General features: G+C 47.2%; 1 protein-coding gene across 1 annotated transcript in view; it reads left to right on the forward strand.

Annotated features, from left to right (window-relative positions):
- Positions 1-19,375, forward strand: part of LOC140186818 (dynein axonemal heavy chain 3-like) — a 428,385-nt gene that overhangs the window by 304,845 nt on the left and 104,165 nt on the right. Inside the window, 5 exon segments of the mRNA XM_072241409.1 lie at positions 4,873-5,037; positions 6,310-6,494; positions 7,059-7,230; positions 15,307-15,428; positions 15,509-15,614. Coding sequence (XP_072097510.1) covers positions 4,873-5,037; positions 6,310-6,494; positions 7,059-7,230; positions 15,307-15,428; positions 15,509-15,614 — 750 coding nt within the window.

Raw genomic sequence — 19,375 nt, forward strand, 5'->3', positions numbered from 1 at the left:
CTGTGGTAATCTCCTGCACAGTCCTTCCTCTCTGTGGTAATCTCCTGCACAGCCCTTCCTCTCTGTGGTAATCTCCTGCACAGTCCTTCCTCTCTGTGGTAATCTCCTGCACAGCCCTTCCTCTCTGCGGGAATCTCCCACACAGCCCCTCCTCTCTGTGGTAATCTCCTGCACAGCCCTTCCTCTCTGCCATAATCTCCTGCACAGCCCTTCCTCTCTGTGGTAATCTCTTGCACAGCCCTTCCTCTCTACCATAATCTCCTGCACAGCCCTTCCTCTCTGCGGGAATCTCCCACACAGCCCTTCCTCTCTGTGGTAATCTCCTGCACAGCCCTTCCTCTCTGTGGGAATCTCCTGCACAGTCCTTCCTCTCTGCCATAATCTCCTGCACAGCCCTTCCTCTCTGTGGTAATCTCCTGCACAGTCCTTCCTCTCTGTGGTAATCTCCTGCACAGCCCTTCCTCTCTGCGGGAATCTCCCACACAGCCCCTCCTCTCTGTGGTAATCTCCTGCACAGCCCTTCCTCTCTGCCATAATCTCCTGCACAGCCCTTCCTCTCTGTGGTAATCTCTTGCACAGCCCTTCCTCTCTGCCATAATCTCCTGCACAGCCCTTCCTCTCTGCGGGAATCTCCCACACAGCCCTTCCTCTCTGTGGTAATCTCCTGCACAGCCCTTCCTCTCTGTGGGAATCTCCTGCACAGTCCTTCCTCTCTGTGGTAATCTCCCGCACAGCCCTTCCTCTCTGTGGCAATCTCCCACACAGTCCTTCCTCTCTGCGGGAATCTCCTGCACAGCCCTTCCTCTCTGTGGTAATCTCCTGCACAGCCCTTCCTCTCTGTGGTAATCTCCTGCACAGCCCTTCCTCTCTGTGGTAATCTCCTGCACAGCCCTTCCTCTCTGCGGGAATCTCCTGCACAGCCCTTCCTCTCTGCGGGAATCTCCTGCACAGCCCTTCCTCTCTGCGGGAATCTCCCACACAGCCCCTCCTCTCTGTGGTAATCTCCTGCACAGCCCTTCCTCTCTGCCATAATCTCCTGCACAGCCCTTCCTCTCTGTGGTAATCTCCTGCACAGCCCTTCCTCTCTGCGGGAATCTCCCGCACAGCCCTTCCTCTCTGTGGTAATCTCCTGCACAGCCCTTCCTCTCTGCGGGAATCTCCCACACAGCCCTTCCTCTCTGCGGGAATCTCCCACACAGCCCTTCCTCTCTGCGGGAATCTCCCACACAGTCCTTCCTCTTTGCCATAATCTCCTACACAGCCCTTCCTCTCTGTGGTAATCTCCTGCACAGCCCTTCCTCTCTGTGGTAATCTCCTGCACAGCCCTTCCTCTCTGCGGGAATCTCCTGCACAGCCCTTCCTCTCTGTGGTAATCTCCTGCACAGCCCTTCCTCTCTGCCATAATCTCCCACACAGTCCTTCCTCTCTGCGGGAATCTCCACACAGCCCTTCCTCTCTGTGGTAATCTCCTGCACAGCCCTTCCTCTCTGCCATAATCTCCTGCACAGCCCTTCCTCTCTGCGGGAATCTCCTGCACAGTCCTTCCTCTCTGTGGTAATCTCCTGCACAGCCCTTCCTCTCTGCCATAATCTCCTGCACAGCCCTTCCTCTCTGTGGTAATCTCCTGCACAGCCCTTCCTCTCTGCCATAATCTCCTGCACAGCCCTTCCTCTCTGTGGTAATCTCCTGCACAGTCCTTCCTCTCTGCCATAATCTCCTGCACAGCCCTTCCTCTCTGTGGTAATCTCCTGCACAGTCCTTCCTCTCTGTGGGAATCTCCTGCACAGCCCTTCCTCTCTGTGGTAATCTCCTGCACAGCCCTTCCTCTCTGCCATAATCTCCTGCACAGCCCTTCCTCTCTGTGGTAATCTCCTGCACAGCCCTTCCTCTCTGTGGTAATCTCCTGCACAGCCCTTCCTCTCTGCCATAATCTCCTGCACAGCCCTTCCTCTCTGTTGTAATCTCCTGCACAGTCCTTCCTCTCTGCGGGAATCTCCCACACAGCCCTTCCTCTCTGAAGAAATCTCCTGCACACACTTTCCTTTCTGCGGGTCTCTCTTGCACTGCGCACTCTCTCTGCGGCCACCTTCCGCACTCCTTGAACTCCCTAGTCCCCTCCGTACCCCCTCCCCAGTCCCTCCGTACCCCCTCCCCAGCCCCTCCGTACCCACTCCCCAATCCCTCCGTACCCCCTCCCAGCCCCTCCGTACCCACTCTCCAGCCCCTCTGTACCCACTCTCCAGCCCCTCCATACCCCTTCCCCAGCCCCTCCATACCCCCTCCCCAGCCCCTCCATACTCCCCAACCGCTGTGTTGCCACCTCCTGCTCTCCCAGACCGGTCTGTTCCAAGTGTAACCAACATCTACAGATCACTTTGCAAGGGACTGATGGGATCTGCCCCTGCTGAGAGAGTGGCAACACTGTCAGTAAACTGGGGGTGAATATATAACCTCAACCTGGTGTGGGCCGGAGTGAAACACTGTCAAAAGCAATCTGCAGCAAAAGCTGTAACCGTATCTACAGTACAGCTCTTGTCATAGATTCATAGAGCACTATAGCAGAGAAGCAGGCCATTTGGCCAGTCTAATCTATGCTAGACCTTTACTCTGCCTAGTTCCATCGATCTACACCCAGACTATGGCCTTCCAAACCTCTCCCATGCATGTACTTATTCAAACTTCTCGGAGATGTTGGAATCGAACTCATATCCACCACTGCCACTGGCAGCTCGTTCCACATCACACCACCCTCTGAGTGAAGATATTCCCACTCGGGATCCTCGCCACTTCTTGTTTCTTTTATACCAAATTTAATGCTCCCTGGGCAAGCACAGTTCGAACTCGCACTGGAACTGCAGTATGAAGCTGCCTGAGTCACAGAGACGCAAGCTTGCCTCCCGAGCTCAGAGTAATGTCAGTGAGGAATGGGCAAGCCGTTCATTCATCACCAGTGGCTCCATACTATGGAGCTGCTAACAGCTCTTCCAAGAAGTAAGCTCACAGTCAGGAGAACAGTCTCAGCAACAAGACATCACATTCCTATCACATGTGTAGGAGGCTGAGGGGCGGGGCATCGATACGGTCTTTTCCCAGGATTGCGGAGTCTGAAGCTGAAGGGCATGGGCTTAGGTCATGGACGTTCTGTAGTCAGAAGGATTAGCTTAGTTAGGTGTTGTAGTACACCCTATCCTCGTTACAGTATATGCGAGGGATGCGTTCCTCGAAGTTGATGCACAATGTGAAATCGCATAATGTGAATAATTATTTAAATGGAGAAAATAGGAATGCGTTCCAGAGGGCTTCCTAAATATGTTTTATCTGTAATTTATTCATATTTTTATACCAATACGACACAAAAGCAGTACTACAAGACAACATTTATATTACATTTAATCAATTAAAGGTAATAATCAATGTAATAAATCACAGAAAGTTAACATCCTCTGGTGTACAGTATTCACCAACAGTGGCAGGTGTGTTCGCTCCGGGAGATGAGTGGTTGTTGTGGTGTCGGGCAGCTTTACACGGATAAGGTGGATGGTTGTGGTTGTCAGGATAATATCAAGCACAGCAAGGGGTGAAGGAAGATGCACAGAACTCTTAGAACTGCCAGCAGCAGCAAATTACAGTGATTTGCATAAAATGGTGAGGGTTGTTTGCTTAGCAGCATTTTGTTTTAAATTTGCTTGTAGGGATGAAGGGTTGACAGCAGGGAACATCTGAAATGCTGACTCTGTTCTAAACTTGGGTCCATGTCCATCGCCATTTGTGCCAAGTGTTCCGACTTCCACCATTCCCTCACCGTTGGTAAACTCCCGGGATTTTCAAAATCGTCTGTTGCTTGCAGCATCTGAGAGATAGTTCGCGGTAAAAAAAAATACGCACACCTTGAATGTGGATCACACCGGTCGAGTGGTTGAATCAGCGATGTTGTGTTAGATGGCAGGAAACGCACTGTTATGTTAGGATGAATGCTGTCCAAATGCTTAGGATGGCTGGCGCATTGTTAGCAAGTAAAGAACTTTAAAGGCAATATTCTGTTCCCCACAGTAGCGTCCCACGGCTGTGTTACCTTCAGCTGATGCCATGCTGTTTAGATTTCCAACTTTTTTTCCAGTGTTAAAGCGGTTCTCTGCCGCTCGGCTGATGGCCCAAGACATGACATTGGACACTTGGGATGCATAATTAAATATTTCAAGCACAGAATCACTGCACCGTAGGTAAAACGAACAGAAGTTTAAGATCGCGCATCCACACCTTGCCAAAACCAACGCGAGAGTGGCGGAAGTGAGACCATGAGATGTGCGCACGTGACTTGTATTGGCGGGAAGGCAGTGCTACTCGCATAACTGTGAATTTTGGATGCATACAATGAGACGTTGGTAGAAATAGGTTCCTCGCATAACTGTGAATCCGCATAGTCTGAAGACGTATATAACGAGGATAGGGTGTAATTAATTTGGTACAACATTGTGGCCTGAAAGCAAGGCCTCTGCTTGTGAGATTGTGGTGATAAAACCCCTCAGCTGGACTGAAGAAGATTTTTGGCCCAAACTGTCAATTGTTCATTTCCCTCCGCAGATGCTTCCTGACCTGCCGAGTTACTCCAGCATTCATTGTGTATAGCACAGATAGGGGCTTGGACAGCATGGATGAGATGGGCCAAAGGCCTGTCTCCGTGCAGTGTGACTGTGACGTGTGTTTGATGAGCTTCACTCTGTGTCTAATTTAGGCAGCAGTTTAGCTGAGTGATACGGCAGTAACTGATTGCATTCTCAAAACCTGGCAGTCAGGGGAAGCCTGGGTCAAGCAGAGAGTGGAACTAACTAGCTCCTGTGTAACATTCGCCCCTTAACAGCTTCTCCTCCACAGGACTTCAATAAAGACAACATCCCTGCAAAGGTGGCAGCTCACATCCGAAAGGACTTTATCAACAACCCTGACTTCCAGCCAGCCATCATCAGGAACGTGTCCTCAGCCTGTGAGGGCCTCTGTAGCTGGGTCCAGGCCATAGACATCTACGATAATATGGCAAAGGTAAACCAAGCCGTGGTGACTCATTCCCATCGAACCCTGACCCAAGGTGAGAGGGCAGCATGCAGAACATGTAACACCCACAAAGCTCTCGTTTAAGGTATCAGCCATCCTGTTATAAACCAGCCTTGGTGTTCTGGGAGAGACAGTGATGTTGGTTGTTATCCTTCCAGTGAGTCTAGAAGGTTCTGCATGGCCACTGTATCCGTGCATTGCTTCAAGGTGCCAGGAGTGGGAAACCCAGAGCACACAGGAGAGCAGGAGCATCAGAAACAGGCCATTTGGCCCATCAGCCTGCTTCACCATTCAATAAGATCATGGCTGATCTGGCCATGGACTCATCTCCACCTACCACCTTTTCCCCATGACACTTAATTCCCCTACTATGTGAAAACCTATCCAACCTTGTCTTATATTTATCGGGATAGCGTCTACTGCTACCCTGGACAGGGAATTCCATAGATTCACTACTTTCTGTGAAAAGCAGCTTCTTCTCATCACCATCCTAAATCTATTCCCCCGAATCTTGAGGCTGTATGTCCTAGTTCTAGTCTCACTTGCCAATAGACAGAACTTTCCTGCCTCGACCTTACCTATTCCTTTGAAATTATATATGTCTATAAGGTCCCCTCTCATTATCAATTTCAGCAAATATAGTCTCAGTAACTCAATCTCTCCTCATAGGCTAATTCCCTCATTTATGGAATCAGTCTGGTGAACCTGCGTACCCCAGTACCCTGTACAGTTGCAGCATAACCTCCCTGCTCTTAAATTCAATCCCTCAAGCAATGAAGACCAACAATCCATTTGACTTCCTGATAACCTGTTGCACCTGCAAACCAGCCTTCACACAGCAGCATGCTGCAATCTTTCACCATTTAAATAATAATCTGATCTTCCAGTTTTCCTTCCAAAGTGGCTGACCTGGCAATGAGCAACATGGTACTGCATCTGGCCAGACGCTTACCCACTCACTTTACCCATCCATAGCGCTCTGCAGACTCGGCACCTTTCCTTTTCCCACTCAATTTGTTGTTATCAGCAAATACTACATTGAGTGCAGTGCTGACGGCCCAGAGGGAGCACCGATGTCCATCAGCATTATGTGGGGTTGGACTTGATCTTAATGCATCCTTAAACAAAGGAGAGAGCCAAGCTCCAAAGCTGAGAGGGTTGGCTTTCTCAGCAGCTCAGATTGCAAAGCCTCCCACCATCACACCACCTGGCCCGAGCAGTGGCAGCTGTCTGGTGTAAGTGCATGCTGATCTCTTTCAGGTGGTTGCCCCTAAGAAACAAAAGCTGGCATTTGCCGAAGCGGAGCTGGCAGTGCAGATGGAGAAGCTGATCAAGAAGAGGGCTGAGCTGTTGGAGATTGGGAACAGGCTGCAGGGGCTGCAGAGCCAGCTGTCCCGGAAACTCACGGAGAAACAGCAGCTAGAACACAGCATCCAAGTGACCATGTGAGTTCCTTCGGCCCCCAGCTCCCAGACACCGAGCTCTGCAGCAAACATTTGCCTGGAATGTTGTACAATCCAATCCTGCAGATGCTGCAAGTCTGAAACAAAACATGTGGCATGGCCTACTGATTTCTTCCAATGTTTCCTGGTTTTGATTGGCGGATTTGATGATGTGCATCAGCTCCAAATGCTGAGTGTGATCACGAATGTTCTGTTGTCAGATAGGTAGGCACGCATTCCATATGTGATAGCATTAAACCAATCCCAGAGCAAACTCGCCTCGGAGTCTCTGACCCTGACTCCGTGTTCACCGTCCACACTTCTCACTCAGCACCCACACACGCTAACATTCTGTCCTCACCGTCTCATCAAGCAGAAGATACAGATACCACCAGGCTCACAGACAGTTGCTGCTCTACTGTTCGAAGATTATTGAACAGTTTCCTAGCACCAGCCTCCAAGTAGCCATGGCAAGCAGCCTGGCGTTACAGGGGAGAGAGAGGAGACAGTGGGTTTGAGGGGTGCTGCACATTGTCTCCTGCCCCTGACAGGCTACCTTGGTTCTAGGTTGAAGCTGGAACGTGCAGAGAAGCTGATGGATGGTCTCAGTGGGGAGAGGGAGCGATGGACCAGCGTTGCAAGGCAGTTGGAGGATGCGTGCCAGAACATCATTGGCGATGTGTTGCTGAGTGCCAGCGTGGTGGCCTACCTCGGGCCCTTCACCCCGGACTTCCGGCAGGTGAGGCTCAGCGCCTGCAGACAGGTGGAAGTGGAGGGGGAGGGATAGGGATCGTGTGCTGGTTTACAGCTGGGATTGGTTTGTATTGTCGGCATGGTGAGCCAAAGAGCCTGATCCTGTGCTGTGCTGCTCTGTGCTCTACTCTCTTGTGTTCTCTAGAGCAATAGAACAATACTGCCTAGAAAATGACACTTCAGCCCAACTGGTCTATGGCAACTAAAGCATTCTCCCACTCTGTCCTCCCTGCAAGTCCCATGTCCCTACAACCCCTCCCCCGCGTACCTGTCCAAATGCCTCCTAAATACGGCATTTGTGCCACTTGACCACTTCCTGTGGCAGCTCTTTCCAGGTACTGTATTCACTACCCCCTGTGAGAATCGGGATTGGGTTTAACTAAATATTAAAATTTTAAATTATAAACCATAAATAGAAAATAGAAAAATGGAAAGTAAGGTAGTGCAAAAAAAACCAAGAGGCAGGCCCGGATATTTGGAGGATACGGTCCAGGATCCATTCAGCAGTCTTATCACAGTTGGAAAGAAGCTGTTCCCAAATCTGGCCGTACGAGTCTTCAAGTTCTTGAGCCTTCTCCCAGAGGGAAGAGGGACGAAAAGTGTTTGAGCTGGGTGGGTCGTGTCCTTGATTATCCTGGCAGCACTGCTCTGACAGCGTGTGGTGTAAAGTGAGCCCAAGGACGGAAGATTGGTTTGTGTGATGTGCTGTGCCGTGTTCACGATCTTCTGCAGTTTCTTTCGGTCTTGGACAGGACAACTTCCATACCAGGTTGAGATGCACCCTAGAAGAATGCTTTCTATGTGGATCTATAAAATTCAGTGAGGGTTTTAGGGGACAAGCCAAATTTCTTTAGTTTTCTCAGGAAGTAAAGGTGCTGGTGGGCCTTCTTGGCAGTGAACTCTGCTTGGTTGGACCAAGTCAGGTCATTTGTGATATTGACCCCAAGGAACTTAAAGCTTTTGACCTGTTCCACTTGCGCACCACCGATGTAAATTGGGTTGTGCGGCCCGCTACTCCTTCTGAAGTCAACAACCAATTCCTTCGTCTTGCTGAAGTTGAGGGATAGGTTATTGTCTTCGCACCATGCCACCAGGTTCTTAATTTCCTCTTTGTACTCAAACTCATCATTACTAACTCAAACTCATCTCTACTAAGATGGTGCCGGTAACTGGCGACTTTGCGCGTGCTCTCCCGAGCAAACTGCCCCCTCCACTATCCTATACCCGAGAAACCCTTCTAAACCTCCAATCTAGAAAGATCAAGATCAACAACGCCCTGGCGAAGCTACTGACCCAGCTGGAGACCACCGCACCAGAATTGCTTCTTAAACTCCGGACCGCACCTGGACCCGACCAGCGAGGCCCACCACGTTCCCGGAGACCTGCAGTCTGCTACCGTGCCAGAGCGCTTGGAGACACGGCCCATTCCGACCAGCACCTCTCCGGAGCAGACGACCACACAGAAGTGACAGCGGAGACCTCAAGGTGCCCCAGACACTTCCCTGGAGTGACCACTGTAAAGCCCCGTCCGGCGCTCCGGTTCGGACCGAGTGATGGGGAAGGCTCCGCTGCCACTAAATAGAAGACATTCTTGCATCTTTGGCAGGTGGGGAGAGGTTTTCAAAGATTATCTTGTCACAAGCCTATCTGCAGATGGAAATTGAGGAGTCGAGCAGGAAGTTCTTCCCAATCAACTCTCATAAGGGACTGTTCCAATATAATTATCTCATCTTTGGCATCGCATCAGCTCCAGCAACTTGACAAAGAGCAATGGACCAAGTGCCCCAAGGTATCCCAGAAACACAATGTTACCTGGTGACATCATCGTGACCATAAGACATAGGAGCAGAATTGGGCCATTCAACGCATCGCGGCTGCTCTGTCATTCCATCATGATTGATCCCAAATCCCACTCAATCCCATACACCTGCCTTCTCGCCATATCCTGTGATGCCCTGACCAATCAGGAAACTATCAACATTCACTTTAAATATACCCATGGACTTGGCCCCCACAGCTGTCTATAGCAGAGCACTCCACAGATTCACTACTCTCTGGCTAAAAGAAATTCATCCTTACCGCTGTTCTAAAAGTTTATCCCTCAATTCTGAGGCTGTGCCCTCTAGTTCTGGATACCCCCACCATAGGACACATCCTCTCCACATCCACCCTATCTAGTCCTTTCAACATTTGGTAGGTTTCAATGAGATCCCCATGCATTCTTCCAAATTCCAGTGAGTACAGGTCCAAAGCTGCCAAACACTCCTCATATGTTAACCCCTTCATTCCTGGAATCATCCTCATGAACCTCCTCTGGACTCTCTCCAATGACAACACTTCCTTTCTGAGATATGGGGCCCTAAACTGTTGCCAATACTCCAAGTGCTGCCTGACTGTTGTCTTATAAAGGCTCAACATTATCTCCTTGATTTTATATTCTATTCCCTTTGAAATGAATGCTAACATTGCATTTGTCTTCTTTATCACAGACTCAACCTGTAAATTAATCTTCTGAGAGTCTTGCACAAGGACTCCTAAGTCCCTTTGTTTGAATTTTCTCCCCATTTAGATAATAGTCTACACTATTGTTCCTTTTACTAAAATACATTTATCTTACATTTCCCAACACTGTATTCCACCTGCCGATGTTTTGTCCATTCTTCCAATTTGTCTAAGTCCTCCTCCAATGGGATTGCTTCCTTAGCACTACCTACCCCTCCACCTATCTTCATATCTTCTGCTAATTTTACCACAAAGCCATTATCCAGATCATTGACAAACAATGTGAAAAGTAACGGTCCCAACTGAGGAAGACCACTAGTCACTGGCAGCCAACCAGAAAAGGCCCCCTTTATTCCCACTCGCTACCTCCTGCCTGTCAGCCATTTCTCTATCCATGCCATTATCTTTCCTGTAATGCCATGGGATTTTATCTCCTTAAGCAGCCTCTTGTGTGGCACCGTATCAAATGCCTTCTGAAAATCCAAGTAAATGACATCGACTGCCTCTCCTTTGTCCTCCCTACTTGTTGCTTTCTCAAAAAGCTCTAACAGATTTGTCAGGCAAGATTTCCCTTTACAGAAACCATGCAGACTTTGACTTATTTTATCATTAGTCTCCAAGTAACCCGAAACCTCATCCTTAATAATAGACACCAACACTTTCCCAGCCACTGGCCTATAATTTCATTTCTGATGCGTTCCTCTCTTCTTAAAGAGTGGAGTGACATTTGCAATCTTACAGTCTTCTGGAACCATGCCAGAATCAATTTAATCTTGAAAGATCATGACCAATGCATCCATTATCTCTTCAGCAACCTCTCTCAGGACTCTGGGATGTAGTCCATCTGGTCCAGGTGACTTATCCACCTTAAGACCTTTGAGTTTGCACTATTTCCTTTGTAATAGCAATGGCACTCACTCCTGCTCCCTGACATTCATGGACCTCTGGCACACTGCTAGTGTCTTCCACAGTGAAGACTGATGCAAGGTTCAACTGCCATTTCTTTGTCCCTCATTACTACCTCACAGCATTATTTTCCAGTGGTCAACTCTCACCTCCCTTTTACTCTTTAGATACATGAAAACTTTTAGTATCCTGCTTTATATTATTGGCTAGTTTGCCCTCATATTTTATCTTTTCCATTCTTATAGCCTTTTTAGTTGCCTTCGTCCTGATGAAGGGTCTCGGTCCGAAACGTCAACTGTACCTCTTCCTAGATATGCTGCCTGGCCTGCTGCATTCACCAGCAACTTTTATGTGTGTTGCTTGAAATTCCAGCATCTGCAGATTTCCTCGTGTTTTAGTTGCATTTTGTTGGGTTTTAAAAATTTCCCAATCATCCAACTTCCCATTCATTTTTGCTACCTTATATACCCTTCCCTTAGCTGTTATGCAGTCCTTAACTTCCTTTGTCAGCCACGGTTGCCTACCCTTGCCATTTAAGAACTACTTCTTCTTCTGAGAAATGTATCTATCCTGCACCTTATGAACTATTCCCAGAAACTTCAACCATCTCTGCTCTGCTGTCATCACCACCAGTATCCTCCTCCAATCCACCTGGGCAAACTCCTCTCTCACGCCTCTGTAATTCCCTTTATTCAATTGTGTTACTGAGACATGTGACTTGTGCTTCTCCCTCTCAAATTGCAGTATGAATTCAAAGTATATCCTTGGATGTTAAGCTCCCAACTATGACATTCTTTCAGCCACAATTCAGTGATGCCCACAACGCCATACCAACCAATCTCTAATTGTGCCATGAGTTTATTCACTTTATTCCAAATGCTATGTGCATTTAAATACAGCACCTTCAGTTCTGCATTCTTTGCCCTTTTAAATTTTGTCTCTGGTACAATTTAACTCTTTGCTCTGTCTGCATTTGTACCCAATCATTGGCTTGTCCTTCCTTACATTCACGTGACACCCATTATCTACTTGTAAACTTGCTGGCTCATCCTCAGATCTGTCATCCTGGTTCCCATCCCCCTGCCCACAAGGATATTGGTCCTCCTCAGATTCAAGTCTGACTGGCAAGAATGATGAAGAGCTCCTCCAGAACCTTGGTAAGGTGCTTACCAGGCTGAGTGATTATGGTCTGCGCACAAAGAGGGAGAAGTGTGAGCTTTTCGAGAATGGAATCTCATATTGTGGACATGTCATTGACAAGCATGACTAAATAGGTCACAAGAGAAGACTGAAGAGGTGCTGCAGGCACCCAACTGGAAAATGTGTCACAACTCAGGGCACAGTTGGGCCTTGTAAGCTACCACCACCAGTTTCTCCCAAACATTGCTACAGTGCTGCACCCCTTGAATGCACTGTTGCAGACAGGAGCAAAGTGGGAATGGTCAGAAAGATGTGAAAGAGCATTCAAGGAAACAAAGAGACTAATAACATCGGATGAACTGCTCACCCGTTATGGCCCATTGCTGCCCATCAGACTAGCGTGTGATCCATCCCCTTATGACATTGGAGCTGTTTTGTCACACATTATGAAAGATGGATCTGAACGTCCAATTGCATTTGCTTACAGATCATTGGTGAGCACAGAATGCAACTACACACAGATCAACCGAGTGGCCCTTAGTCTAGTACGGGGAATAGCGAAGTTCCATCACTACCTCTACAAACAAAAGTTTATACTAGTGACAGATCACCAGCCCCTCGTGTCCATTTTCATTCCCAGGAAGGGAATTCCAGTGATGACTGCTACAATGTTGGTCACTATTCCTAGGAGCCCACTCTTATGACATAGAGTTCAAGGGTACCAACCAACGCAGCAATGCTGTTGGCTTGTCACATCTTCCATCGTTGGCAACTGAAGAAGACAAGTCTTCATACGTACTGTGACCCGACAGAAGTGTTTCACACTGCAGTGGTGAACCAGTTGCCAGTAACAAATGTGGAAATACAAAGCAAAACAAGGAATGACTCGACATTGTCAAAAGTCCATGACATCACCATGCAAGGATGTCCAGCTCGTGGCAACCCTATGTTTCCAGAGTTCTTGGTGAGACAAGACCAACTGTTGGTAGGTCAAAGAATGTGTGGATCTCATGTTGTGGTTCCTCTAAACGCCACAGCAGAATGTTAGAAAATCTGTATGAAGGACACTTGGGTACAGTCAAGATCAGAGTCTCACCCAGAGTTATGTGTGATGGCCGGAAATAGATAGTCATATTGAAGGCTTGACTAAAAGTTGTTCAGGATATCACAAAGTTCAAAATGCACCCCCAAAGGCACTGTTACACCCATGGGAGTGACCGTCTTCACCATGACTAAGAATGCATATTGACTTTGCTAGGCCATTCATGGACTCCATGTTCCTGATTGCTGTGGATGTTCATTCGAAGTAGCAGGAGGTCGTACCAATGAAGTCAACACCTCAGCAAAGACTATCTCTACTCTGAGGGTTATCTTCACCAGAAAAGACTTACCTAAAGAAATTATGAGTGACATCAGACCACAATATATGTATATCAATATATCAATCTTTCTATTAATTTTAAAAAAAGGGCAAACAAGAGAATTATCTCAAATATCTATATCAATAACAGTACATATAAAAGGTAAAATAAACATTATCAAGATCATACATCGTAGTAATCTAATAATATGTAATAAAAAGTAAGATAATTCTCCTCTTATCATTTCATAAAAAGAAAAAAGATAAAGAAACTTTAATAATTTTTTTATGTATATAAAAAAACCCCTCTATTCTCTATAAACAAAAACAAAAGACCACAATACATGTCAGAAGAGTTCAGAGTACTCATGAAAAAAAAATGGCATTAAACATTTCAAGTCCAGCTGCTGCACTGTGTCTAAAAAGTGAGGCTGAGCTGTATTTCCATGAAGTAAAGTACACAACAGTCCCTGATGTCCCTCTGGTACAGCAATCTTGGTCTGAGGTCTTCAGTTTTATTTTCTAGAGACTGGAAATTTGCCAGCAGAATAGTCAGGAGTGTGGTTCTAAGGGCTCTGTGGTTTAATCATACCTGAAGACAAGCTCGCCTTCTACGCTTCCTTTTCCTTAAAGGGAAAATACACTTGTGACCAGAACCTGCAGTCTGAGGTCTGCCAATTTTGAGTATCAATAGATTTTTTAAACATTTTAAAGCAATGCTGCTTACTGAAGTACACATTTGACTGTGGATTTCATCTGTAATTGTCCAAAATGGGAATATCTAATTATCCCATTGGAGTTACACACAGAGTGTCACCACTTATTGGAGCCATCTTCATTGGCAGCTACTTACTCCAGGTCTCTTTGAAATCTCTCCCCTCTTATCTTGTATCTGTGCCTTTTAGCTTTAGACTTCCCTACCCAGGGGAAAATCCACTTTCTCCATACCCTCATGATTTAATAAACTTCTATGAACCTCTCATTCTCCTACTGTCTGAAAAATAAAGATCCAGCCTCCCCCTAAACTCAGACCCTCCAGTTCAAACAGCATCCTAGTAAATCTCTTCTTCACCCTCTCCAGTTTGACATCTTTCCTGTAACAGGGTGACCAAAATTGTGCACAATATTCCAAGTGTAGCCTCACCAATGACTTGTATAACTGCAGCATAACATCCCTATTCATATACGAGATGCCCTGACTGAAGGCGGTCAGCGTGCTGAATGCCTTCTTCACCAGCCTGTCTACTTGTGTGGCCTCTTTCAGCGATCTGTGCACAGGGACTCCCAGATCCCTCTGTACAACAACACTCCTCAGGGTTTTGTTGTTCACTCTATAGGCTCTATCCTGTTTCAAATGACTCACACTTCTCTAAATTGGTCCATTTTCCATTCTCAGCCCATCTCCCTAACTGATCAAGGCACCTAAGAAATTCATTGTAAACTGATGGACAAAGCTCTCAACAAGACACCCTAATTTGGTATCACCAGCATAATCGTGTCATGTACAGTAATTCATATCCAAATCATTTATATAACAGAGGTCCTAATACTAACCCTTCTGGCACTCCACTAGCCACAGCCCTCCAGTTGGCGAATCAATCTTCAACCAACACCCTCTGCTTCGTTTCATCAAGCCAATTCCGAATCCACCTCACTAACTCCCCCCAAATCCTATGTGATTTCTCCTATCAGATCAGCCTGTGGGTAGGACCTTGTCCAAGGCCTGACTAAAATCCACATTGACAATATCTACTGCTCTGCCTTCACCTATCCCTTTAGTTATCTCTTTGGAAAAGCTCCAAAGTATTCATCAGACATGATCTCCCACAGACAAAACCATGTTGACTATTCCTGATCAGGGCTTGTCTATTCAGTAATATTCCTGTGAATGAAGTTGCACTCATCTACATGTGGTTCCCTGGCCCGTCCTTGCTGTCCTTTCTGAACAGTGGATCAATGTTAGCCACTTTCCTGTTTTGTGGAACTTCACTATGTCTGGCAGTGAAGCAAATATCTGTGTTTGTGTTCTGCAAACTGCTCTGTGCCCTGTGCCCTGTAACTGATGCCTTTGCTGTACCTGGGCCATCTTCAGGTGTTGTCAGTGGTAGAAGGCCCAGTTTAACCGTCTCATTGCTGCTTTGTCCTCTCTGGCAGAATGTGCTGTGCATGTGTAAGCAGAAACGAATCCCAGTCTCCAACATCTTCTCCCTGTCAAGAACCCTGGGAGACCCCGTCACCATCATGGAGTGGCAACTGCACGGACTGCCAAGGGACATGTAAGCATTCTTTCTGACATCCTGATGGATTGCTGCCGGCTCCAGGAACTGGTGCCTCATATGGCGTTACTCTCCACCAGGTTCTCAGTGGACAATGCCATCATTGTGACATCTGCCCAGCGCTGGGCACTCATGATCGACCCACAAGATCAGGCCAACAAGTTTATTGTCATTGTCTACAAACATGTATATATTGAATATAACCATATAATGTATATAGTAATGAGACAATGTTCCTTCGAACCAGGGTGTATGTGCATGTGCAAGCAGAAACATCTTTCACCTTTCACCCTTAACCTATCACCTCTAGTTCCAGCCTCACCCAACCTCAGTGGAAAAAGCCTGCTTGCTTTCACTCTGTCTGTACCCCTCATAAGTTTGTATACCTTATCTACCTTAATTGTTCAAAGGTCATTCCAGAGAGAGTGGTTTATACATTATTACTGATGGATTTTGTTGTTACGATGTGAAGCTTAACCCCAGTTAAAGCAAGTTCAAGTTTAATTATCATTCAACCATACTTAACAGTGTTCCTCCAGGGCCAAGATTCAAGCCACATTACCAACAGCATGCTGTACACAGCACACTGTACACAGCACACTGTATACAGCACACTGTATACAGCGCACTGTTCACAGCACATAGCACACTGTACACAGCACACAGCACACTGTATACAGCGCACTGTTCACAGCACATAGCACACTGTACACAGCACACAGCACACTGTATACAGCGCACTGTTCACAGCACATAGCACACTGTACACAGCACACTGTTCCCAGCACATAGCACACTGTACACAGCGCACTGTACACAGCACATAGCACACTGTACACAGCACACTGTTCCCAGCACATAGCACACTGTACACAGCACATAGCACACTGTACACAGCACACTGTTCCCAGCACATAGCACACTGTACACAGCACACTGTACACAGCACACTGTTCCCAGCACATAGCACACTGTACACAGCACACTGAACACAGCACACTGTACACAGCACATAGCACACTGTACACAGCACACTGAACACAGCACATAGCACATAGCACACTGTACACAGTGCACTGTACACAGCACACAGCACACTGTACACAGCGCATAGCACACTGTACACAGCACATAGCACATCGCATAAATAGCACATGTGGTTACTGTTGCAGAAAAACGTACAGTCACAGTCAGTCAGTGGGTGCCGTCCCGAATCCGGGGTTGGCAGCTATGCACCTCCATCTTCTTCGATCTTGTGACAGCACCAAGTACAGCCTACCCTCCAGTTTGTTCTCACTGCCCACCTTGGCACCGCCTGCCGCCGCCCCTGCCGAAATCGAGCCCGAGGCCGTGTCGGCCTCCAGCTGTGGCTGCTTCTTCGAGCTCGGCCCTTCCTTAGGCAGAGGCCTTGGGCAGGTCCAGGCACACGGTGCAGCGCCCAAGTTCATCGTGTCTCTTCTAACTGAGTGCATAGCGTACGATTTGTAGATACGTGGTGAGGCTTTAATCTCTTCCATGGAAGATGGCCGTTGGCTCACAAGGAGCTCACATACCCTTTGTCACGTTTTGTCTTTTTTAGTCCTGCTGGGTGTCCTCACACCCTCCTCACCAGACTGTCCGGTGGGGGAGCCGGCCCAAGTCGCCGACCACTCGACCACGGCCCCCGGCCGAGTGCAGGGTGCCCACCCCTTCAGCCAAGCGCCAGGTGCCTGCCCCCCGCCAAATCTCTCCGAGCATCTGGCGCCCGACCGAAAACCAAGTCACAAAGAAAAGTAATATTGCCCAAGTCCCTGCGTGGTATGTGTGTAGATTGATCGTAAGTTGCAAGTTGTCTTTGTCCAGCTTGTACACACACACTCACTCTCTCACTCACACTCACACAACTCACTCTGATACACTCACACACTCACTATCACACACACACACTCACTCACACATACACATACTCACTCACACATGCACTCACTCACATGCACACACTCATACACTCACTCACATGCACACACGCACTCACTCACACACACACTCACTCACTCTCAACACACACTCACCTTTCTGCAAATGAGGGGTTTGGGACTGTTATTGTCGCTGCTTTTTAGCTGTGGGGAAGGGGGATTTTGGGGTCTGAGAGTTTTATTTCTTTTCTTTTTCATGCGGGGGAGTTGATGCCTTTTCTTTTGACAACCATGGTCTCTGTATTTCATGGCCATCTGAAGAAGACAAATATTAGAGTTGTATCATACAATAAAATGAACCTTTAAACCTTTGAACTCTATTATCCTTTTCCTGTCTTAATGTTTTTATGTTATATATCAATGATTTGAATGATGGAATTGATGGCCTTGTTCCAAAGTTTGTAGACAATATGAAGATAGGTAGAGAGGTAGATAGTTTTGAGGATGTAGAGAGGCCACAGAAGGATTTAGGAGAATGGGCAAAGAAGTGGCAGATGGAATACAGTGTCGGAAAGTGTATGGTCATGCACCTTGGTAGAAGAAATGAAAAGGTTGACTATTTTCTAAATGGAAAGAAAATACAAAAAACTGAAGTGGAAAGTATCTTGGGAGTCCTTGTGCAGGATTCCCTAAAGATCAATTTGCAGATTGAGTCTATGCTGAGAAAGGCAAATGCAACGTTAGCATACATTTCAAGAGGACTAGAATATAAAAGCAAGGATGTAATGTTGTGACTTTGTAAATCACTGGTGAGGCCTTATTTGGAGTATTGTGAGCAGGTTTGGGCCCCTTGTCATAGAAAGGATGTGCTGAAACTGGAGAGGGTTCAAAGGTGGTTCACAAAAATAATTCCAGAATTGAATGGCTTGTCATATGAAAAGCGTCTGATGGCTGTGGGCCTGTATGCACTAGAATTCAGAAGAATGACGGGTGACCTCATTGAAACCTATTGAATGATGAAAGGCCTCGATAGAGTGGATGTGGAGAGGATGTTTCCTGTGGTGGGAAAGTCTCAGACCAGAAGAGACAACCTCAGAATAGAGGGGCATCCTTTTAGAATGGAGGTGAGGAGGACTTTCTTTAGCCAGACAGTGGTGAATCTGTGGAATTCATTGCCTCAGGTAGCTGTGGAGGCCAAGTCATTATGTATATTTAAGTTAGAGGTTGATATATATGTAACGTTCCGTTATATTGGCTCGTGTATGTCTAGGGGAAATCCCGCCCAGCACCCGCTTCAACAGTCCCCTCAGGGTCAGTCGCCGCCCGAATCAATTACAAACATCAATCATCAGCCAGCACACCCAGTAAATTTTAACAAATACACTTTATAGATATAACTAATTCTATGACATTAATATGCATTTGATACAGAGAGGAAAGTAATGAAAAAGAAGGCGCCAACACTTATCAAAGTCCAAGTTCTTCGCGCGCTACAGTTGAGCTCAATTCGACGTCAGACGACCACCCGAATTCCGTCGACTCACGGCTCGGGACCACCCTGAGTGATCGACCGGAGCCTCTCCACACGTCCGCGGTCCTCCCCGTCTCTCCTCCGACTCCCCACCAAAACCCCGTCCACAGTCATATTATACAACATGGTATCCGAAAACAAAACGATAGATAACCACCCATTGGCTAATAGAACCTTGTTATCTCATTTTAAAGTAAAACAAACTGTTAGCGCAAACTCTCTGCAGCATTAAAACACAACAAAGCCGCATTCCCCAGATTAACATAACAAAATCACCATTTTAAATGTAACAAAAGAAAGACCCCGTACACTCGCCCCCCACCTCAAAAAGTCATGCCCTCATGACGTTAACAGAGTTCACCTGTGCTCCTTGTAAAACACAAAACCCAACCCAGGTGCATAAAGCAGTGACATAACTTTGCAGGGCAGTAGAGATCACACCCTGCTCTTCCGGCGCTATGTAAGTGAGTCTTTCCGGGGGATGCCTACTCCTCTGAGGCCTCTGTACTACCTCTGCTGTC

The sequence above is a fragment of the Mobula birostris genome, chromosome 23 (genome assembly GCF_030028105.1).
Source record: "Mobula birostris isolate sMobBir1 chromosome 23, sMobBir1.hap1, whole genome shotgun sequence".
Classification (NCBI taxonomy): Eukaryota; Metazoa; Chordata; class Chondrichthyes; order Myliobatiformes; family Myliobatidae; genus Mobula; species Mobula birostris.